Genomic DNA, 25,112 nt, shown 5'->3' on the forward strand with positions numbered 1-25,112 from the left:
TATTTTACTCATGAGGAAACTGGCATCAGAAAGTTGAAATAATTTATATTGAAACAACACAGTAAGTTGTACATAAAATAAAGTAAAAAATACTGTCTATTTTGAAGCATGCACTGAAAGTTTTTCCTGTGCATTTTCTACTAGACCCTTTTGAAAGAAATTTAGGAAAAAACAAAGAAATGGAGAGACAGTCCATGCTAATGCATCAGGTGAATCAATATAGTCATAATGATTCTACCTAAAGCAATATAGAGATTCAGTCCAATCCCTATTAATATTTCAAAAACATTCTTCACAGAAATAGAATAAAACATCCTAAAATTTTTAGCAAACAACAAAAGACTCAAATAGCCAAACAATACTGTGAGTAAAGAACACAAATCGAGATATCATATTCTTTGATGTCAAAATATACTACAAAGCTATGGTAATTAGAACTGTGTGGTATTGAAATAAAAACAGTCACGTAAATCAATGGGATAGAATGAATTGCTCAGCAAGATGAGAAACTATACATCTGAAACCTATTCAGTGTTGAAAACTAATGTTACCTCATTAAAATGAAGGTACAAAAATCATAAAGGCAAAATGAAATAAGCTAGATAGTTATGCAGGTTCTACGAACTAGTTGTAATGAATGGGATTTTAAGACTCCTAGTAAAAAAGTGCTGTGACTTTTAAGTGGGCCTTTGAAAATTTTCTGTCACCACTGTAAGATTCCCATGAGTGTACAAACAAGAACCATGCACACTTAAAGACACCATGGAAGCTTTTTTAGGGTTGATTCTTAAGAATGGGCCAGAAATTTCACTTACTTCTGCAATTAAACTCTGCCTCTACACTAGACAAATGTGGGTGTATCTAATGTGCTATTTACTATAGAAACTACTGGTAAATGACAGCAAAAATTAAAAAAGAGTATGTATTAAATAGAAGAAAGAACCTCATCAAATGTTTTAATTTTTTGGTGCAAGATCACTTAGATTTACTTATGTAATTTTTTATTTATGTTTTCCAAAATCATGTTAAATGTTATTATTTCATTAAATTCACAAAGCTACCCGATGGCAATTGCTAGTACCCCTATTTTAAAGTCAAGGAGTTTGGGTTTCAGAGAAGTGACTTCAATGGAGTCAAATACAACAGAGTAGGCTTGGAAGTAATAAAAATTGTTAGCACTTAATTTACATAATTCTAAATAGTTTATGTTCATTTACTTGTTATTGTTCTTCACAACAACAAACAGATGTAGCAGGGGCTATTAATACATCCATTTTTCAGTTGCGATAACTGAGGCATTGTAAGATAAAGTATCTTGCTCAATAAGTGGCAGAAATGAAATTCAAGCCTGGACAACATGATTCTAGTTACCACACATTTAACCACTTGACCACACTACCTTTCTGTAGGCAATACAAATAGTAAAACTTGTGGTTTCTGCCTTAAAAATTATTTAGACCCTTTTATGAAAGTCGTGAGTGTATAAACAGGCTTATCACAGGAATGAGTTCTGGTTTCATTGAAAGGAAATGAATATTGCATTTGGAATATATATTATTTCAGTACTCCTGAATTTGTCTAGTTCTCATAGGCTTGCTTTATAGGTCCTAAGTGCAGAAAATATTCCTACTATATAGCATTTGAGGCTGAAGTTATTATGTTTGTGGTGTTGAAATAAATGTCCAATGTTTCTGCTTCAAAATTAAACCAGGCTAGAAGTATGATAAGATTAGGAATTTACGTATTCATAGAACTCGAACTATAACTTAAAGCCACATACTTAAGACTTCTCTGGCACCTAGTCTGCAAGTTCCCTTAGAGTTAACTCTTTTGTCACTAAACCTAGCAATGCCTACTGGGCATGCCCAGTGATATGCTTAGAGCCTAGCACATAGTTTCCCTTTCTTCAGGTTTTACTAGCTGCAAAAGGAAGGAGATGAGGAAGCGTTAAACAGGTACAGAACTTTGTTCAGCTCAGGATGCCAATGACCATGACAGAGCACAGAAAGCCGGAAAATGAAGAGAGGTCACCACAAAAAGCACCTTGTCAGACAAAGTCTGGTCTCCAAGTTGGCACATTAGCGTTGCGTTTCCTTCTCATGTCTTTTGGCGATCACTAGGTAGATCTTGAAGGTCTGAAGTGAAAACTCAAGCCAGGACCACAGTAAGGGGTGGGGCAAGGAGGTAGAATGGGGGAAATGCCAGCGACTGTATGATTCTTTCCTGTCTCTGCATTCCTGGAAGAACTGCAGCTTTTCAAGGGTTTCACGGAGGAGACCAAGGTGCTCAAGTAACGCCAGAACTCATCTTAATTACCGACACCTTGGTCCCTTCCTTGTGGTTGCGAAGCCCGTCAATGGCATCCTCTCAGGTACCCTCGCCCAATCACGAAACCTAGGAGAATTGGAATCACCACACAGCTTTCCGTGGGTCTAGCAGGGGCTGGGCATGCTCAGTAGACTACGTGGTTCTCTGGTGTTTCTCTCTCTCTCTCTCTCTCTCTCTCTCTCTCTCTCTCTCTCTCTCTCTCTCTCTCTCTGGTGGGGGAGGGTGGGTGGTGACAAGTTAGAAGCGCTTGCGGCAGGTCCCCGCCCCCAGGATCGGTGGATCCCGCTTCCCCTGCAAGGGGAGGAAGCAAAGGTAGAAACACCTCGCTCCGCAGCATCTGGACCTGGAGGGGCTGAGCCGGGGTCGAGCCCACCAGCATCCCAGCCTGAGAACGGCCGGTCGCTCTCCATGGTACTGCGGAGAGCTCAGCTCCGCCCTTCTCTTTCAGAAGGACAGCACCCGGCGTCACGTAACCCAGCCTTCTCGGGCTCCACCAACGCCTCCTCCTTCCCAGCTCTTTCCCTCTCCTCCTCCTCCTCCTGCTCCCCTCCGTTGCCTGTTCTCCCCTCCCGCACTCCTGGAGACAGACGCTCAAGCCTGACGCCTCTGAAAAGGCAGCGGCAGTCGCCTTATCCACAGACCTCAGGAAATTCGCTTTGACCGATGCATGCTTCAGGCTCTGGCTCGATCTAGGGGGAATAACCCGGCAGGTAAAGCAGCTTAATTTGGGGTTGGGGGAGGGGATGGGGCGAGGCAACCTGGAGAAGGATATCTTTCCCTGTTGTAACTGAGCCAGAATCTGCCACAAATGCATAGGGAAGGGTGGGTGGTGGGAGGGTGGAGGAGTGTAGATCTTGGTTGCTTTGCATGAAGCTTTTTAAATAGATGGCAAGAAGATGCGATGGTGGAGCTGGGGTAGTAACTTAAAGGCTGAATGCAGTGATTTATTAGCAAAAGAAAGAAAACAGGCAAGTTAGAAACCAAAGCAATAAAATATATCTTTATCTACATCTTTCTGTCCCTTCCCCACCAGCCCCATGCTGTGCCTATCCTTAATTTGTGTGGTCGACTCCCGGATCCAAGAAACTGCACTGGTATTAGAGATGGTGCTTAGAGACTGGGCGGGAAAGCCAGGGAGAATTTGGGTGTGCATCGGCATTGAGGGACTTTGCCAAAGCCGGGGAAGAAAAGATAGGCACTTCTAAAAATTCTCACAAAGATTTCAGGTTCTTTATGATGGTATATATTGAAGGGTGCATGGGATGATGATGATGATGAGGTATGTGTGTGTGAGATACCACAAACATGTTAGAATAAATGCAACTGCAGCCGACAAGCATACTGTATCGATCCTTCAAGCGGCTTGGGAATGAATTTGATTCTAGAAATGAAAGAAAAGATTAATGAGGTTGTTAGTCTGCTTTTGAATTAGAGCGCTTCTTTCTTTGGCTGCAGTAAGGTTGTTTTTCAGATCCCTTTATTTCATCCTCTAATTTGTGAACTCGCCAGGTTTTCAGGCACCTAGAGAGAGAATCCTCTTTCTCCATATAAATACAGATACTCTCTCACACACAATGAGCTTCCTCTAAGAACTGGGGGAGTCAGTTGACCTCCTCTGTGGTTAAGAATATATCTGTACCCCTCCCCTTCTCTTTCATTCCTTAAAAAAATTGTCAAGGTATGAATTAGTGGAGGAGGACAGGAGAGGTGGGGTGAAGAAGGGTTTTGTGATCTCTTTAATGTTAGTTAATAAAATAATGGGCCCCAAATGAGTCACCAAAATCAATGGTTTTCTAGCTCATGAGCTTGTGGATTATATAGCAAGGCACTACTCTTGATCTTGCAATGCCAAATTTATTTTGTAAATGACTGAAAATTTGGCAGAATCCTGAGTCCATTTAAAAATAAAAGTATATTGAATAATGTGCTGTCTTAGAATGATTTTTAAGAGCACCTTTCTTTGGGTTTGGTATAGGAGTAGACAAGATATGGCTGGTGATTGCTGATAGTGTGGAATGTATCAGCCATAATAAATAAGCAACTGAGAATTTTATTTCCTTTTGCCTGTGGACAGTCTGTGTGTGCGTGTGTGAGTGTGTTGTGTGTGTGCTGAAGGAGAGAACCAGTCATCAATTTCATCTGGGGAGGAACTTGTAGTGGGATCCCCTAGCTTGGTGGCTCTCAGCTGACACCTGTAGGGATTGCTCTGTACTGAAGAGAAATGCTCTCAGCTCCCTCCATGGAGGAGCAGCAGCACAATGCGGTGCCATAAATTACTGCTAGTTTCAGCTTGTAGGGAAAAAAAAAAAGTGCTAATTGGATAGTGAGCTTCCTTGTTCAAGCAATAAATTTGTGTGTGTTTGTGTGTGTGTCTCTGTGTGGTATGTGGTATATGTGTGAGGGAAGTGGGGAATGGGTAAGGGGATACATGATTTGCCTAACATGACCAAATGATATATTTGTGATTTTTTTGGTCAAAACATGAGAATGATTTTTTTTGCTAAAAAATAACTTAGAAACAATTCACTATTTGTTATTTCTGTACCATTTCAAGAAACTGTCAGCATTGAATAAAGAGAGATGATTTATAGTATAGTGAGTTATTCAAAGATATGATTTTAAATTCTAGCATCCTGGAGCTATAGCAGCTAAGGTGACACACATGCCAACTGCTGTTCTGATTCTACAAATTCTAAGAGCTGACAGCCATATAAGGACTTGAAGAGAAGTTAAGAACACTACACTGTTAGACAAAATATTAAATACTTTACCCATCATTAGAGGAATTATTATGACAAGACATAAATGTTGCCAAAAATAGGTATCTGACTCCAATTAGATGTTTTCTCCCACAACAGATTATTCCTTTGATAAAAAGCAGGAAAATGTTTGTTTGAGGTTTAAGAGACTCCCAATAAAGCAAAACTATTCTTTCTTTCTGAAAAAATAAAAAAAAAAACATACTATCCAAATCCAAATCAACAACTTTTAGCAAGACAGTTAGATATGCTCTGACTGTTAAAAATCTGTTATTAGATTTGAGTAGCTTGTATTTTTATTGTCCATGAGAAAAATTTACAATATAAGTAGAAGTCTCTTAAAGTGCCTTCCCCACCTCATATATTAAAAAAAAAAAAAAAAACATTTTTCTAGAAAAAGTAAAAAGATAACTGTAATCCAATCTCTAGAAAAATCTGGGTTACCTACTAACAATTATAAGAAACTACAAGGTGTAATGGTTGATTATAAAAGTGTGGTGTCAACTATTGGGAGACACTAGATCTTACAGATCTTAATAAATAAGCTCTTTCTAAGAAGGTTTGTCTTACTAATAACACTAATTACACACATGGTTTCTGAGCTGAATGATTTATATGATACTATACATGATGTTAGAACTTAATTTTTATTTTAATTCTCTGCAAATTTCTAGGTCTTTATAAAAGTCCAAATAAAACCAAAATGCACCACCAAGAAACAACCAATTGATATGCTGACATCTTAGTTTAGCCTTGCAGAGGCAAAAGAAGAGGAGCTGCTGTGATTTCCACATCTAACAGCTTCTGGCTATTTCACAGCTTCCGGGTTTCAACCCTACTGTGGGGAAGGAAAAAAAAAAAAAAAAGAAGCCAAATTCAGCCTGTGAAGTCGTCACAAGGAATTCTGCTTTGGCTGCAGTGGGGCTGGAAGTGCATGGTATGAGAAGAGAAGCAGGCCTTTGAAGCTACTCTGGGGTTAGTAAATAATGCACTGAAGAGGCAACGAACACCTTTCCCTCTTTCGGTTTGTGACACTTTATTTGGAGGAGAAAGACTTGAGTGAGTCCTTCCCAAGCATCCGAGGATCCTGATTCCTTGCTGGCTTCCTGCGTTTCTAGAAGTGTTTCCTTCTCACCTGACTCTGCTTCCTTCCACCTGGTCCCACTGATGGTACCTGGCAGATGATGGTAATAGAGGAGTGAAGCATCCGTTGACACCACCCCCTTGAACTAGTCGTTGGACTCAAATGGAACAGTGATTTTCCTTGACCTTCTGTTGACGCCTTTTCCAGAACGTTGCTTCCAAAGTGTATCCTCTCTTTGGTCTGGAAGTTCTGTGGCTGCCCTGTACCACTGGGGTCTACGCTTTCCAGTTGGGAGGAGACTATAGGGAGAGAGGGCGGGGTTGTTGGAAGAAGAAGAAGAAAAAAAGAGCTAGCTAAAGGAGGGTGCCGCCCTCCCACCTTTGCCGATTCCCCTCCCCTCCTCTCTCACTGGATCCCCATTTCTACTTCAAGGTGTCCAGGACCGTTTTGACCCTGTCGGCCCCGGCACCCCCCCGCCGCACCCCAGCCCCGAGCATGGGGACGGCGCTTCTCCAGCGCGGGGGCTGCTTTTTGCTGTGCCTCTCGCTGCTGCTCCTGGGCTGCTGGGCAGAGCTGGGCAGCGGGCTGGAGTTCCCGGGCGCCGAGGGCCAGTGGACGCGCTTCCCCAAGTGGAACGCCTGCTGCGAGAGCGAGATGAGCTTCCAGCTCAAGACGCGCAGCGCCCGCGGCCTCGTGCTGTACTTCGACGACGAGGGCTTCTGCGACTTTCTGGAGCTCATCCTCACGCGAGGCGGCCGCCTGCAGCTCAGCTTCTCCATCTTCTGCGCGGAGCCCGCTACGCTCCTGGCGGACACGCCTGTCAACGACGGCGCGTGGCACCACGTGCGCATCCGCCGTCAGTTTCGCAACACCACGCTCTTCATCGACCAGGTGGAGGCCAAGTGGGTGGAAGTGAAGTCCAAGCGCAGGGACATGACGGTGTTCAGCGGCCTCTTCATCGGGGGGCTGCCCCCAGAACTGCGCGCCGCCGCGCTCAAGCTCACGCTGGCCTCGGTGAGGGAGCGAGAGCCCTTCAAGGGGTGGATTCGCGACGTGAGGGTCAATTCCTCCCAGGCCCTGCCGGTGGACAGTGGTGAGGTGAAGCTGGACGACGAGCCGCCCAACAGTGGTGGCGGGAGCCCGTGTGAGGCGGGCGAGGAAGGCGAAGGCGGGGTGTGCCTCAATGGGGGAGTGTGCTCCGTGGTGGACGACCAGGCCGTGTGCGACTGCTCGCGAACGGGCTTCCGCGGCAAGGACTGCAGCCAAGGTAAGGCCCGACGCCTGACCCACAGGGGCCTGGGCCTGGGCAGGGCGCGGGGAGGCCGGGCGTGGCAGGCGGGACAGGGCTGGGGACAGGTGCATGGGGTCTGCCTTTTCCAGACACTGTGTGTCGTTAGCTGCCAGGTGAAGATTCGTGTCTGGCCTTGCAGCCTTACCCCTCCCACACTCCTGCCTTGGCAACTGCTCAGTGGTTAAGCAGCCCCCCTCCCAACTACCCCCCCCCCCTCACCGCCCTTATAGTTCGTTTTCTTCCTGGAGCTCTTTCCATCATGCCTACTTCCTTCCAAGTGGTAATTAAAATGACATCTCATCACTCCTCAGGTTTTTTGCCAGGCTGCTCCCTATATAGAGTCACTAGGCCATGGCCAACTTGAGTAACTGCTGTAATTTTTGCTACCACCTCTGAGTCTGTAACATACAGGTTTTTCCCATCAGAGGCAGACCAGTGTCAGGAGATTAGGCATACATTTGGTGAAGAATGAAGTGCAGAGGAGGTTCACCATGTCAGAATCCCCACGTGGTTACTCTTGGTGAAGGTCTGGAGAGACAGGATTCATAGGCACTGCTGTGCCTTTTGCAAGGAAATGTAAATTCTTGCTTATGGTTGGGGAAATAGTGTGAGGAGAGGGGTACAAGTGAAAATTTTCTTACTTGGAAGGAGGAGGATTCTTGGAAATAATGCTAATTTCTGTGATTATGTCCAAGTCCAACATTTGTCAATTTAAGTAAAATCATGTTATTTTTGTGGTTTCTTGAGGTGGGAGACAGGCCAGCCAATGCTTAGAAATGTTAGAGATTAAGTAATATATTTCTTAATTAGCACAAGGCTTGGAAAGATAAATAGGGAGAAATTTAGATGCTGCTGGACTGAGCAACTTCTGTAGTCCAATAACCAGGAAATGTATTTGAAAGATTACAAGAGATTTTCTGAGGAAATTCAGCTAATTATATTAATCTGGGTAGTGGAGACTAAGCTGTAATTGGTTGTTTTGAGGGTTTAAAACAATGTGGTATTTTAAAGAAATCATACTTGAGTTTTAATTTCTCCCCTTTATGAATAAAATGGAGATTTTAGTGCATGTCTGCAATGTTGCTACATGATAATAACTAAGGAAAATATTGTATCAATACAGAAAAACCTATGAACAGAAAAACCTATGAACAGAAAGTGAGTGATATGAAAAAGATGAAATATGGATATATCTGTGACTAAAGGGTGCAGAAGATATCAGGGTATAAAATATAGTTTATGAGTCAAATCAAGGCAATCAACACATGGATAAATGGCATTTGTGACTGAAATTAAGAAACAATGAAGTATTAAATCTGATTTTGAAAGATGTTGGGATGAAACCTCTATGTATGGCTGCATTTTATTGTTTAATGTCTTTTTTTTTTTTTTTTTTTTTTTTTGCTGACATTGCTAAAGAGAGCTAGCCCTTGTAATTCTTCTTAGGTTTAGCAGTTCTCTCTCAACCTGACTTTAAGAGAAATGGAGATTTGATTAAATTTGTAATTGTTTAAATAGCAAAGGGAGTTAGGAAGCAAGAAGTTGGTCCTTAGGAGAGGTCTGTAAGCCTTCATAGGTTTATGGGAAAAAGTAGTGATTTATTATATTGTTCTCTGCCTTTATGTGGGATGTTGTTTTCATTGTATTTTGGCTTGAATAATTAAAGAAGACTGTGTATCCCATGCCCTATACTGTTCTTCAGGTTTGCCAGTAAATTTCCAGGCATTTAGGGTCAGGTTTTATAGTTATTGTTTTACAAAAATAAAATAGTGCATTTTTTCCTCTACCAAATCTAAATTGATTGTAAATCATGAATAAGAGAGCCACATATGATGATTTGCTGTAATATAATTGAAGTTGCTTACCTCTGCACTGATTAGTAGAAATGAATAAAAAATGAACACTATTTTGTGGGAGAATTACTCTGAGTATTCCAATGCCATTTTAATATAGAAAAGGCAATTTAATGAAGAACACATGAGATATAACTTCCTCCCTTAAATTGGGAAACAAATATGACACAGTGACAGCTTGTTCTGTGTGGGAGAGTGTTTTAAATAAGAATTTTTATTTTTCTTTGCATTTTAAACATAGGCATCCAGGGATCATGCATAATCAGGAACAATTAAGAGTGGAGAAAGCATGGAAAAAGTAATATGTTGCAGAGGAGCAGAATTAGATTCCTCTGAAATACATTTTATTTTGGAAGTAGAGCTCTCTTTCCATAAGGTGAAGAATTTGGAATTGCCACAGTACGTACTTGAGCAGTATAGTACCTGATGCATAAAGTAATTCAACCCAGAAGAACAAATCCAACATGATTGTTCTGGAGCATTGATTCCTTTTGAAAATTTGAGCTGAAAATAGAGTGCAAAGATCACCACTGGTCATGAAAGGAACACAGAAGACTGATTCCTTTATTATCACAGAAATAGGAGATGGCAGAGTCCGTATTCTCAGAAGGATTGGCTCCATTTTGCTTACTTTCCCTGTTTCATGCGTGTCAAGTGACTATTAAATTATTAATTAAGAATGGATGCCTCTCCCAACACCAATCATGTATTGATGGCTAGGGATAGATGATTTCTATTCAGATGAAGTATAAACAAAGCCCAGCTTCTAGCCAGTATTTACACTGATTACTCCATTCTTTTTAAAAAAAAAAAAAAAAAACTAATTTAAAAACAAATACACATTCAATAGAGAAAATTTAGGAAAAATTAATAATAAATCTTAAACACAATTTAAATTATACTGACGCCAATTGGTTCCAATTACAGCTTCTTTATAAACTTAATTAAAATGTCTAACATTTTACTTGCCTTCATATTCAAAATATAAGAAGAATTACTAAAAAGACAATGAGAATATTCTCTCTCATATTCTATCTGAATTATAGTATCTTGAGACTACTTACACACCTATAAATTTCTAGACTTATTATTTAATTGATTTCACTCCAGCCTTATTTATTCAGGCCTAGCAAGTGCTTTATTTATTTATATACTGACAGTAAGAAATTATAAGAAAGATTATCTGTCATGGTTAGGTTAGTGACAGAGCCATGATTAATCTACTGAATAAGATTTCCAGTTTTTTAGGAGTGGTATCTTTTTCAGGTTCAGGCATTATTCAAGAAGAAAAAGAAAGAGAAACTATAAAAATGGCTGATGGAACAGAACTAACTTGTGTATCAGTTCTGTTTTTTGACCCTCAGAGTCAGCTTCAGAACTCAACTATCCAAGAATATCATATTTCCTGAATGATGGATGCTTATGGGGCACATAGCTTTTTCAGTGAATCATACTCTTCTAAGTGCCCTGGGACCATTATTATTTAATATGTTTCTACTTGAGAGGACTAATAGTTTCCCAGCAATTAAAAGAATTAGTGAATTCTGTGGCTATCTACAGCTTAAAAATGAGAACAAAGGGCTGATCAGTGGAGATTAATTTAAGCTACATTTTATAATTTCCACATCAAAGTTTCATGCATTTTAGGGTCATTTAAATTAAAATTTCATGCTAGATGCAAATATCACTTTCCCTATTTAAATGGCCATAAATATACATGGCCTGTGATGACCAATTCCTTAGTATTAGTAAACATGGCAGTGCAACAGATGTCATTTAATAAACCCACTGCTTTCCATGACTTTACTCATGTGAACAGATAGACAACCATGATCACTCATTCATTCATCCACTTCTTTATTCAGCAAATATTGATTGAGTCCATTGTATTTGCAGAAATAGTTCTACATTCATCGACCTTAAATTTCAGTGAGGAGGCACACTAATGAATAAATAAATGGGAACTTAAAATGGTGGTATGGATTTTGCAGGACAGGTACATGGTGCTGTGATAACTTAAAATAATGTAACTGACCTAATCAAAGTTTTTTTCTGAGTAGTGATATTTAAACTAAAACTGTGGTTGTGAGAAGAAATTAGCCAGGTAAAGGCAGAGGGGGAAGATTGTGTTTAGAGCTTCATGAAGGAGATAGTATGATATATTGAAACAAATGAGGGAAGGGCCTTGATAATGGAACTCTTAGAGGAGGAGCAGAGTCTTATCATGACAGACCTTCTAGACCATGTCAAGAATTCTAATCTTTTTTTGTAAAAGAGATATAAAAGCAATGGAAGGAACTTAGTGTGGAGGATATGGAGGAGATAGCATTATTAAATTATATTTCAAAAATGTCCCTCTAGCTACAGTATAGGGAGCAGACTGATAAAGGACTAGAGAAAAAGAGAAAACATTGTCTTCTGTTTGTCAGTCAATAACATTTGTTAAACACCCACTGTAAGCTGTGGACTGAACTTGAGGACAAAGAGAAAACCAAGATTCTTTCTGTCAGGACATTTGCATCTTGCTGAGTTTGGTTAGATATAACTATCTAAAGTCATTTGCTGTTTGCTGTACCAGGGTTCGACCTGAAAAAACATTATTTGATTCCTTTGTGTGTATTGTGATGTGGTTTCTATCAGATAGACCCATTGGATTTATAGACTTCTGCAACCCAGTGACAATGTCCTCACTTACAGACCTGAGTACCTTGCTCAGACTGTCTTCCTTATGATAGTATCTTGGTAGATTGAGGCTAGGCTTTTAATATTTAAACTTCTACAATAAAGGAAAACACTATATCAGTATTTACAGTCTTTGCAAATTAAAAAGTAATAAGTAGTTACTGTATGGGCAAATGATTCAGAGATTTTACCAGAGTTTGTTTGAAATTGACCATTGTAGGAAATGGCCAATCAGCTGTGCTAAAAATATTAGTGGAATGGAGAAATGCATTAATAATTTTGGCTTAGGTACAATGTTCTGGGAAGTTCTTAAAGTGTAATGATGAAAGGTGTTTATCTGGTCTATAAAAAAAGCTTATATTGACTATTAAATAATATAAAAACTGAGTTACTCTTGTACGATGCTGCAAAGGAGGTGGAATGTATTATTTTGAATTTTTGTTTATTCCAAGATGTATTTGTAGTGTAGAGATTAAATTGTGCAAACTCTGGTGCTATCCTGGTTTCAAGTGGGTACATTCAGACTTCTATTCCTCAGTTTTGTTATCTGTGAAATTGGGATAATAGTACTTATGTCATAAGGGATCTAATCAAAATAAGCAGGTATCTTCATGTACAGCTTTTAGCACAGTGTCTGATACACAGTAAATATTTTGAAGTGTCCACTTGTTATTTTTGTTTATAAATATACACACAGACATACATGTATGTAATCATGTTTCAGTTTTGGATATCATTAAACTAAATGTGAGAATTAAACTGATTATTTTTAAAAATTGTCCTTTTTAATGCAGAAAGTACTGGTAGTATATGTTTTTTATTATTAGCTATATTGTGAGAATTAGAACCCTCAGCCTTTCTGGTTCCTGAAAACAGTCATAGACCACAATCTGTATCTCTTTCTCAGTGAACATTTGGAGGCTACACTGGTTGCAGGGTTAAATCTTATAAATGTGCACAAACAAAGAGAAACCCCACCAACTGGGAGAACATTTTTGCACCCAACACTAATGATAAAGGACTGATCACAAAAATCTGCAAAGAGCTGATGAGACTCAGCAACAACAAAGAAAATAATCCAGTCAAAAAATGGGCAGAAGAGCTAAAAAGAAACTTCTCTGAAGAGGAAATGCAAATGGCCAACAGACATATGAAAAAATGTTCAACATCACTTGTAATCAGGGAAATGCAAATCAAAACTACCATGAGATACCATCTCACACCAGTGAGAATGGCACATATTAAAAAAACTAGCAACAACAAATGTTGGCGAGGATGTGGAGAAAAAGGAACTCTTGTGCACTGTTGGTGGGAGTGCAAACTGGTCCAACCACTATGGAGAGCTGTGTGGAGATTTCTGGACCTACTAAACATAGAGCTTCCATATGATCCAGCAATTCCACTCCTAGGTATTTACCCAAAGGACACAGAAACATCAATTCCAAAGAGCACCTGCACTCCTATGTTTATAGCAGCACTGTTTACAATAGCTAAGCTTTGGAAACAACCCAAATGCCCAAAAATAGATGACTGGATCAAGAAGATGTGGTACATATATACCATGGAATATTACTCAGCATTCAAAAAAGATAAACACATGCAATTTGCAGCAACATGGATGGCGCTGGAAGGGATCATGCTCAGCGAAATAAGCCAAAAAGAAAAAGAAAAATACCGGATGGTCTCACTCATAGCAGGAATCTAGAAAACTTAAATAAGGGACCAGGAAAATGAATATAAGAAAGTGAAAAGCAAAATCAACAAAAAACTATGAACCAGAGACACTTGTTGGGGGGTGGGGGGCGGGAGGGGAAGGATTGGGGTCAGAATGGGGCGTTTGCAATTGTATGGGGGAATATAAAAATAAAATTTAATATTAAAAAAAAAAAAAAGAAAAGAATAAAAAAAAAAAAAAAAAAAAAAATAAATGTGCACGAAAATTAGGCCTTATAAATAGTCATATTTTATTTAATATGGAGATAATAAGCCTACTATTAGAAGTTCTTGTGCTTCTTGAAAGCAGGAGTATATTTGACATAATTTGGAATACATCATTCTTGTATTCTAAAAGTTCATTATGTAAACCAATATTTGCAAAATCCTTACATGTTTTTCTTGTATACTTTGTTATAATTGCATGGCTAAATTCCTTTCCTGCACGTTTTCAGAAGTGTAGGAATAGGTAAACTTACAGCATCTTTGCTGAATATTAAGTCTTAAAATGTTCCCATTAGATTTCGTAAAGAAACACTGTTTTCAGTTAGTTGGTTTAGAGCTCTTCAGGAATTGCCTGACATTTTGGTTTTCTCTCTTAAGCATGGATCCCATGTAGTTATATTTGAATATGGGAAATGGGTGCAATAGTTTGCAATGTGTGTAAACAACATGTGGCATGAGGTTTGTCTGAGAACTAAATTTCAGCAATGGCATTGCCTCTAAACAGTTGTTGAAGATAGAGTAAGATCACCAATGCTCTGTGTTTCAATTTCCAAGACTGTGAATTGAGAAAACAACTGATCAGTTGTTTTGAAGCTCACTAATAAATTGTGAGCTTCTGCTAACCTGTCTCGGAGTTTTTGTGAGTAGATTATATGTGTAAACTATTGGAAACACTTGAAAATTTGAAAGGAATACAAATGGCAGCAGAGTAGATGGCTCTAAGATGTTGTGAATGTTAAAAATAAAAATGTTAAGACTTGCTTTTGTAAATTCAGGGTTATTTTAGAACTTTGTGCCCAAAACATGTATAAGATTTCGTGATTATCTTACTACACATTTATACTCTGGAACAGGACATAAAGAGGACATTCACTCCTGTTTTCTTCCTGTAGAAGATGTAAACAAATGAAATGAGTAACTTAAGTTAGTAACTGTGTGAGTGCATGTTATAGGATTCCATTGATATGAATTTCAAAACTGTCATAACTTGTTTTTGATGATCAAGGTCAGAGTAGAGGTTACTTTTTAGTAGTATTAACTAGAAGCTGACACAGCTAAGCCTTAGGTATGACCTGGTTGGTGGTTACATGGTTACATGGGAATAAATATATATATATATATATTAGAGAATAACTGAACTTTAACTTAATATTTATTTATTTTACACTACCTCTCTGTCAATTACAAACAACAAAAAAATCTACATTTTTTAAAAGATTTATTATTTATGCATACAAGAGCTGGAGTACAGGCCAGAGGTATGGGTGTGAGAGGATTCACTAGAGACAGTGGGGAACAGAACAGGCAGACTGACCGAAGTACACTGTTGAGGGGGACAGCGGGTGAGTCAGGAGAGGTCTGCTGCATCATGTGGGTTGCTCCCTGGCTGGTCAGGGGATCAAACTGGTGCTGCAGAAGCTGCAGACAGCTTCGTAGGTTGTGTCTTAACCCCTGTGCCACTAGGGAGGCCCAAGAACTTTACATTTTGAAAGAAAAAAAAAATAAAGGAATGCTACTCAGTGGTCACCAATGAATTGAATATATCCAGAAGCTTACTTATAAAATAATGCTGAAGGAAATCCATTTTAAAAATTTTTAGGCAAGGAAATTAAATAGTTGTAACATAAATCCAGAAAACAATTCCACCTGCAAAACATATTTATATATGAATAAATCTAAGAGTAAGTGGAGAGAGTACTCTTTTTTTCAAACCTGTACAACTTTTGAACTTATTTCCTACTTTATGTAGGAATTCAGTCAGTATAATAAGGACAGATCAACTACTGAAATTTTAAGTAATAGAGTGGTGATAAATTTTTGAATGAGTAAGATTGGATATTGGAAAATATTATTAGTCCAAACATATTTATCCTAGTACTCTCTAAATCTATAGATATATGATTTCTCCCCTTCCCCTCAATATTGTGCATCAACTTATTTTAAACGGTATACCAACTGCCCGCCCTTTATTGTGCCATAAGCAAGCAGCTTTTTAAGTAGAATACAATTTACATTCATTTTACATTTCAAATTAATTTATAAGTTATCAAATGTTACAATTACTATTTAGTGTTACCTAGTGAAAAGCAATGCAAATGTATTTTGTCCATATTACCTTATTTATTCCGACAACATCCTACTTGATTTTTTTTATAAAAATTCCCATTTTACACATGAGAAAAATGTTAGTTAGAAAAATGAAAAGGAACTTGCCAAAATTGCCACAGTTCAGTAGCAGAGCTGAAATTTGAGTCCAGGTATGCCCATTGCCCCAGCAGACAACTCTGTCCACTAGTGGATGTTAGAATTTTGTTCACTTTCTGTCAACTTCATGCTGATTTGAATGGCTGACTTGTAATAAAGCCTTTAGAGTTAAGGATTGTGTCAGACCCTTACATGACACTAAAGAAAGAGAATAGCTTGTAGGAACTCTTAACACTTTGTTTCTATAAAACTTGCTTATTTACTTCTTTTGTTCACCTTCAATTTATAGTATGTTTAATGGATTGATTCCACTCTAGTACTAGTAACTAGAGATAAAATTCCAATACATTGTATCTTTAAAACATTACAACTGGTTCCTGATCTTTTGAATGAAAATACTTAGTTTTCACAAGGCAAAAAACAGAAGTTTCTTTCCATTTCAGAGTCTTGGAGATAAAATTATTAAAGATTATCAAAGTCCATGGTCACTCGGCATAAGTGTAAAGAATTAACTAGGTCATATAAGTCGACACTTGGGGACAGTTGCTGAGTTAGAGGATGGTTGTGCTAAAGATGTAGATGATAGCACTGCAGTAGGCACTAAATTGAGGTTGCATGAAGAGAATATAGGTTGTTTTTGTTTGTTAGTGTGAGTTCCTAACACATACCCTAAAATTGACCTTAGGGGCAGTTCTTAGAGTGAGAAAGATGTATTATATATGTTATTTCTGGTATATATGAGAAACTATTATTGGAAAGAAGTGGGAGGAAAACAAGTCTGACCTGGCAAGCCGAAGTGCTGACCTGGACTCTTGTCTAGTTTCTTGTGCTCAAAACTATCTGGACTGTAATTAGAAATACACTGACTCCACATCACAGGAGCAGTGCTACTTCAGTAGTACTTCCTTAGGTAGTTCCCAAGAGGGAACTGGTGGTCCAAAAGTTAGAAGAGGAGTTACCAAGAAGAGCAGTTGCTTCACTAGCATCCTAATATCAGGAGGGGATTTCTGGGTTTAATTATAGTCCTAATGAATTCTGTGCAGATGATAATCCATAATGGAAGCAGCACTGTTCACATTTCAGAAGCTACTGTTGTTGGTGACCTAACAATGCCTGGACTTGTAGGTACAATCAGCGAAGTTTAAGTGTTACTCAGACATTGCTAGATTCAGCAGAATGAACTGCCCCAGTCCCGCAGAAGCAAGGAAATTAAAGACTCATGTTTTTCTTTTAAGTAATGATGTCTCTCTTTAATTAAGCATGCCTGGACTCTCCTTAGGGAAATGGCTGGATGGTAGCCTATAACTATAACTGTTGTATGGAAGATACTACTTTTCTGCTTAAGTGCTTTATCTGGAATGCAAAACTGATATTTTTCAGCAAATGATACAGTTATTTATTTAAAATTACTAAATGTGATGCTATGTACTGTTTAATTTGTCTAACTGAAAATTTTAGAAAAATAAGTTCTATATTGCATTTCATAACCCAAATACACAATTGAATGTATAGGAGGATACATTTATAAATTCCTATTTAAAAAATTGGGACAGTTTTGTGTGAATTAAAGTAGTGAGGTATATTTATGTAGACATTTACTTTTGAGATATATATATATATATGTATGTGAATATACACACAGAGACACATATGAAAGATGACATATGCAATGGAATGATTTAAGCAGAGAAAGATTTCTTTAAGAAGTCTTGTTTATTATGTTAAAATATTCCAAAATATATTATTGGTTAAACATTTCATTAAAATATGGTATCTTTATGACTTAAAATGGTCTCTGTAATTATATGAATTTTTTGCTACTCAAAACCTTAGAAACTTAAATGGAAGGCAAATGTCTTTCTGTAATGAGGCAAGGCATTACCTATCTATGAGGTTTGTGTAAAGTCATATTTTCATTTTATTGATTAACAACATCTCAACTGTTCCTGAGTGTTGGGTGAAAAACTATATTAAGTCTTACTCTAAGCATGCTCTGACAGCTATTTATCAAGAATGATTTACTTTGATGGAACTTTATTTTTTGCACATGCATAAAGCAATTATGTTGAAACAGAATAAAAAAGATTAAAAAACAAATAAAGTTAATCTAATATTCACAGTGCCATTTAAAAACCTTTAAAATTTTCCATACATAAGAAAATTAGTGGGTTAAGCTTACTGAGTTCTCAATGAGTTAAATCTAAGCCAAGACTATCACAGGAATTTTTTTTTAAGATTTATTTATTCATGCATACAAGAACCGGGGCACAGGCCAGATGAGCGGGAGGATGAGAGGATTCACCAGAGACAGCACAGGGAATAGAACAGGTAGACTGATTGAAATACACTGAAATACACTGCTGAGGGGAGCAGCGGGCATGACAGGAGAGGTCTGCCATGCCATGTGGGTATCTTACCAGCTGGCCAGGATAGAACCCGGGCTGCAGAGGCTGCAGACAAACTCACAGCACTGTGCTCAATCGCTTGCACCACCAGGGGAAGCCTGCACAGGAGTATTTTGAGAGAGCGATTTAAAAAAAATAAATAATAGTCCAGAAACTTCTTTACCTGGATATTTAGAGAATCAATGAGAATTTTTGCTTTTAATATTTAAATGAGTCATTTATACATTTCAGAACATGCCTCATAGGTCAGTTTCTACCATTAAATGGGATTTTTTTTTTTTTGATACATAGCTCTTTAGTTCTCTCTCTCTGGCATCTTAGGCCTTTATTTAGCATTAGAATGATGAAATTAAAATAATATGGCTCTCACATCACTATTTTTTTTTGCCTCAAATAATAATTGCTTTTTCACTTGAATTTCATCCACTGTTCTACTTTCTACATTGACATCCTTCATAAAAGTACAGACAGAAGTAGAACTTCAGGAATTTGAATGATTCTTCATCTGTGCGTCACAGTCCTCTGTGACTATGAGCTGAGAGTTGTGCACATTTCCAGAAATCCTTGGAAATAAAGAATGATAAGCCCCTCCCCCTATTCCAGACCCAAGACATTATTCATCCTAGACAGAGTCTGTTTCTGTAGCACAGAAAATGTTGTGTTTCACTCTAAACAGAGGTAATTTGGATTGGAGCCGAATATACAATCCTGTGTCTTGGATTCACAAGAGATATAGGATAGAGGATCATGAGACCTTTGGGAAGCTATAAAGCTTGGGGTATAGTAACTGAAAAAAATGATGCACAAGTCTGAGAAACAGGAGATAGGAAAAGATGGTTGGGGAAAATGAGTGCTGGAGAAGAAGGTAAATTGAGACAGAAAGGAGCGCTAATAGAATTTGAAACAACCAGAACAGTGAGGACTGGTGATTTAAAATAAAAAGGATGACACATACTGTTTATTGGAGGAGGGGATTACAATATACATTTCTTGACTTCTAGATTCAGGACTAAGCTGCAGTGATGAATGAGAGAAAAGAAGAGTAAACACAAAACTTAAAATGTCACATAAAGTATAATCATTTTATATTTGTATCTCTAGTTTCTGGAAATGTGTTTTTGAGGTTTTTCTTATTCACTACTACCACCAACAGCAAAATCTCACATATTTTATAGTCTGTCAGGCACTTTTAAAGCTCTTTCCTAATATTAATGAATTTAATCTCCCGAAGATAGGTGCTATTTCCCCCATTTTAAAGGCGAGAAAGCTGAAGTCCAGAAAATTTTTAAAAGTTACCTAAAGACAAACAGCAGAAATTTTCAGAGCTGGCATTCAGACCTGATGACTCCTGAGAACATCACCTTAGCTTACAAATTCCTTCTTTTATAATAATCAAGTTATAACTCTGTATCTTCTATATACTTTTTCACATACAAGCATATCCCCTGTGTTTAAAAGATGTTTGTATAAGCTAATAAAATTTCATATTTTCTCTCTCAGTATTCCTCTTAAGTGTTTAATAACTTTTTCTGGGCAGAAATTCTTCCTCAAATTTAATGAAATTTCTTTCTCTGCTCAAATAAATTAATTTCTTCTTGTTATTTCCTCAATGGAAATAAATTCCATATAGACAATATCCCCTTGACATACCTTTATTTTCCTAAGAGAAGGAGCTCTGTCTTCACTTTGCTCAAAACATTTCAGACCTCCCTTGTGTGAAAAGATCTGACATTCAGCCTTCCTCTAAATAGCCACCTGCTTTTTTTATTTTACTCACTATCACCTCCACTTTCTAATACTCTCCCAAAGGTAAGTTCCCAAAATGTTTTACAATCATCTTGATCGCTTCATCACAGCAGTAGCATCACTGTACTTTCAACGACTTGCTAACCTTTCCTCTTGCTTCTATCTGACCTACTAATTTCCCATTTTACCTTGGAAATGGCATAGGCAGGGGCTGTATAAAATCCTTTGTATATTGTTGTAACCTGATGATTTAAAGAAATGTCTTATACCACTGATATCTATATATCAGGTAGTCCATACTCTGAAGGGAATGTCCTGATAGCACTGCATTTTTTAGCAGGAAAAGTAGGCCAGAAAAATATGAGCTGACAAACAGAAAAAAATAATTTGGTGTAAGGAAAACTTGCGTGGTAGTAGTCTAGTCCACAGAGGGCTAAGCAGTGGAAATGGATTTGAACAAAAGTGTGTTAAGGTTTAAATGAAGAGAAAACAGCATTTGCTTGCAATTCTAGTATAAATGTGAGAACAGTCCAGAAGAAATAGTGGGTGAATCTCTATTCCTGGAAATCATTAACAGCTTAGATGGACAACTGCCAGTCTTAAATTGCCTAAGATTTCCCTTTTTCTGCTCATCGCCCTGGCCTAAATGGCCTTTAAAATATTTTAGCTCTTATTATATAAATAATTGTACTTTTTGGAAAGCCTTTAACATGAAATCTCCCAAGTGTGAGATGGAAATAACCTCCAGCAATCCATCTTAAAGGAAATCTACCCTCAGAAAGGAGGCAGGAGGGAGGGAGAAAGGGGAAGGGAAGGAAGGAAAATAATGTCTGAAGTTATAATTCACAGATGCTTTTGAGTAAAATATGGTACCAACTATCACAGAGCACTTGGCAGATGGGTTACTCCCCCAATTGCCTTAATTGCTCTTGCTGCACATAGGTGTCTCTAGCATGCAGACTGGGCTCTCTGACCACATGCTTGTGTTTGCCCTAAGCCACCTGCCCTTGTCCTCTTTACACAGTGGATTGCCCCAGTTTCATGTTTCCTTGAACGTGGTTGAGCTCAAGTTACAGCTGTCGCCCATATTTCAGCTCACCTTGCACTTCCTCTTTTCATTCTGTCTTCTCCAGGGCAGCCTCCCAGGACTGAATTCACCTCCACCTGGGGTGATGTTCTTTCCCTGCTGCCTGACAGTAGCCCATCCAAGTGGCATTGCTCCCATGCCATCCTTTTATAGTGTGTGCTATTACTGTTCTTCTGGGAAACACAACTTTGGGTGAGAGGGGATTTGACAATGGTATGAATTCTTTCAGAAGAAATGAGATGAGACAGCTGGAAAAATAGTTTTTGAGCTTAAACAAAACAAAATCAAAGCAACAACCACTCACAACATTAGATAGGCTTAATTCTGGTATGCTATCATAGTCATGGTTTCCAAGTACAACCAATTATACAAACTGGAAATCTAGCCTCATCTTTGACTCATCCTTTCGTGAATTTTTCACCCATTCGTGAATTCGTGAATTCATTCTTAGTTCTAAAATCATTTCTCAAGAGGCCATTGTACATAAAATGAGATGTTAGCTCTTAGGTATTTATTCACCTCTGTGTTCTCAACACTCTTGAAGACTAAATGTTTGGCAGCACAAATGAAGGTGTTGAAACCTAAAGACAACTATACAAATCAAGGGTCAGAAATATGAATAAAACTCACTGTTAGTTTTAGTATATGAAACTCTATATTAAGGTATATGTGTGTGCCATTGGTCATATTATCAATCATAGCAAAACTCATCCTTTTTGAAAAATTCAGGTATAGCAATATGGCTGTGAAGAGTGAGAAACATGGGTTCCTTTAAAAACTGCAGTTAATGAATTGTTTCACACTTTCAATTAAACTACCATCATTTTGAATTACTCTTCATCACTGGATTGATTCTTCCATATTAAAATGAAATAGTTGGTAGCAAAAAGGCACTAGAAAGTTAGAGAGGATGGAGAGAAAGGAGGATTGGATTAACAAATACTGAGATTGTTTTGGCATCAAGTTGAGCATAAGAAAAACCAGGGTGCTTGATGTTTTATTTTTTGATGAAGCACTATATTTTGGTCCACCACTGGTCTTAAGATTTGAAAGAGAACAAAGTTAAATTTTAGTGGAGTAGGCTGGTAGATAGATAAGTGATTCCAATATAATACAGTGCTTACTGTCACATAGCTGAGTATCTTATCTGGTGCTACTAAAAGCTGGGAAATGAAGACACTAATTATGTACTTTCAGTGAACATGTTCACTCAATTCTATTGATATCATGCTATTTCATGCTTTTTTACTCAGCCCTCATGATCTTCATTGCAGCCTCCTTACTACTTTCCCTAATTCTAGTCAATATTCCTAAGTCTTCTAACCATGCCTCTCTTCTTTTGATAATCTCCTTTAACAATAGCATTTCTCCTTTGGCTTAATAATAATACATACTTTCTTAAGAATATCAGTCAAGCAGTTTTGAAAATCTATTCCCTGTTCTTTCCAGTCTCATTTCTTCCCATGTTCTCCCAACAGAAGCCATGTGACCTAAGCCAATCATTATTTACTGTGAATATCCATTGCACTTATATGCCTGGGGATCTTTCTAGTACAATTCTCTCAGAATCTGAAAATCTTCTATCCAATATATGTTGAGTGAAATTCCACCCACAATCCATGACCCATCTAAGAGATCTATCCCTGACAACCTTCCCTAGCTCTTCTGCAGAGTCAGTGCTGTCTTTATGTAGACTCTTACCAACTTAGTTGACTTACTGTCATACTCAACACATTCTATTAAAGTTATTTAACATCCCACCTTACTTCTTTACATGATTCTAACTCCCCAGGGGAGCATATAGGCTCCATTTTATTTCTCTAATATATATGTGAGAACTAGCAGACTATCCCATGATAGGGACTCAAAAAATATCAGTAAATTTAATTAAGTTCAAATTCAAGATAGTAAGAAGAGAACGTTAAGCATAATGGCCAAAAAAAGCAAATAAAAAACTCTTTAAGATAAAAATACAAATAGTTGATAAATAATAAGAACAGAAGCCTGATATCAGTAATAAGTAAAGCCGTATAAATTAAAATTAGGTAATATTTTTTACCTAGCTTGTTAAGATTATAGAGCACCATCATACACAGTGTCGGCATTGATGTGACAACATAAGCAGTGTTATACTCTTGTACATCTTTGGTTGGAGTGAGAATTTCTATAGCTGTTTAGGGGCAATTTAATAGTAGCTCTGACAATTTTAAACAGATATTTACATTAGTACAATTCTTCTAGGATTTTTTTTTACAGATGACAATTTTTAATTGTCATCAATATATTATCCCTATTATTCATACCATTGTCTGTAATGGTGAAAACAACTGGAATCAAGTTAAATATTAATTAATGTGTCATTTGTTAAATAAACCATGGCAGACCATATACAATGTCTTACAACATAATATGAATGAGGAATATCTATATAAACTGGGGTGAAAATGTCACAATATAGTTTAGTGAATACAATCGAATAGAAGATATGCATTTACACAAAAAGAATTGTATACATATGTGAAATATGTAAAAATCTCAATAATTTGTAAAAATCAAGAGACTCATATATATTCAAGTTGTGTAAGATAAATATATTTGCACATACAAAACCAGATTAAAAAAGTTCTTTGGGGGCCTCCCCTGGTGGCGCAGCGGTTGAGCGCTGGGCTGCGAGGCTGCCTGCAGCCTCTGCAGTGCCGGTTCGTTCCCCGGCCACCAGTGAGGGTCCCACAAAAAAAAAAAAAAAGTTCTTTGGTGATTCTTGAGTTTGAGGGGTTTTTGGTGAGACTTTAAAACGTCAGACTAGTCGTACAATTCAGATCAGACTCCTCGTGATTTTCTAAGGAGCTGTACTATCATTCCATGTGAACATTCTGTAGAAATAGAAACAGAATGTCCATATTGTCAGAACAGAGTATGGCACTAACGTTGCAGGAAATATTCCAAAACATTATTATTAGAGATAGCTGTAGAATTTAGATTGCTCATATTACCAAGGTTATTTTTTTTTTACTTGATTCCATTTGCCAGGTTGAAGGATAATTCTTCTGTTAATTATAAAGGGCTCTTAATAAGGTGCAGGATCTAGAGGCAGAAGGAATGTTTCTCCTCAGCAGAGTTATTTTTGTTAATGTTGATGTACAGTATCTCCCTCCTGTTCTCAGACATCTCCAGTCCCAAATTAGCAAGATGACTGAATAGGACAGTGCTGTGTTTCAAATTGGTTTCATAGTATTATTATTCTTGTAATGTCTCCTCTCACTAATGGAAATCCTGGAAACATCTGAGAAGTTCCAAATGACTGACAAGGCTTTCCTGCTTTGCTTCATACACATGTATGTTATCAATAATTACTTAGTTGACTCTTTAATTTGTCTAAATTTGTGCAGGCATAATGGAAACTGACAATGCAATTTTCCATTGAAAATTGCAAATGGATGACTAAGCTGAGCAATTCTCCTCCTTTCCATTCCTTTTGTACAGATATCTTATGTTACACCAGGATGCCTATACTTTGAAAATAGCTCATCTATATTCATTCATCCATGCATGTAAATTGATTTGCATGCTCATTTTGCAGTTTCCAAATATGCATTTGTTGCATAAAGTCATTCATATCTAACCCAATGTGGCACTTTTACTTCTTCCTCAAAATTGTAGCTGGAATGAGCTAACTACACATTAAATGCAGGAGCTCACACAACTGAATTTCTATAGAAAATGCTAAAAGCCTG

General features: G+C 37.8%; 1 protein-coding gene across 26 annotated transcripts in view; it reads left to right on the top strand.

The window, feature by feature from the left end:
* The first annotated feature begins 2,800 nt into the window (after window positions 1-2,800).
* NRXN1 (neurexin 1) overlaps window positions 2,801-25,112 on the top strand; it is a 1,022,285-nt gene continuing 999,973 nt past the window's right edge. For 13 of the 26 annotated variants that reach the window (XM_054702001.1, XM_054702007.1, XM_054702008.1 and 10 more), the window contains exons 1-2: window positions 2,802-3,038; window positions 5,762-7,438. In XM_054702001.1, the coding sequence (XP_054557976.1) occupies window positions 6,667-7,438 (772 nt within the window). In that variant the 5' untranslated portion in view covers window positions 2,802-3,038; window positions 5,762-6,666. Of the gene's footprint in view, window positions 3,039-5,761; window positions 7,439-25,112 lie in introns of all 26 variants that reach the window. The other 13 variants (XM_054702011.1, XM_054702006.1, XM_054702010.1 and 10 more) reach the window with 3 other exon arrangements.

Source organism: Talpa occidentalis, unplaced genomic scaffold (assembly GCF_014898055.3).
Source record: "Talpa occidentalis isolate TD23 unplaced genomic scaffold, MPIMG_talOcc4v2.1 talOcc4.5, whole genome shotgun sequence".
Taxonomy (NCBI): domain Eukaryota; kingdom Metazoa; phylum Chordata; class Mammalia; order Eulipotyphla; family Talpidae; genus Talpa; species Talpa occidentalis.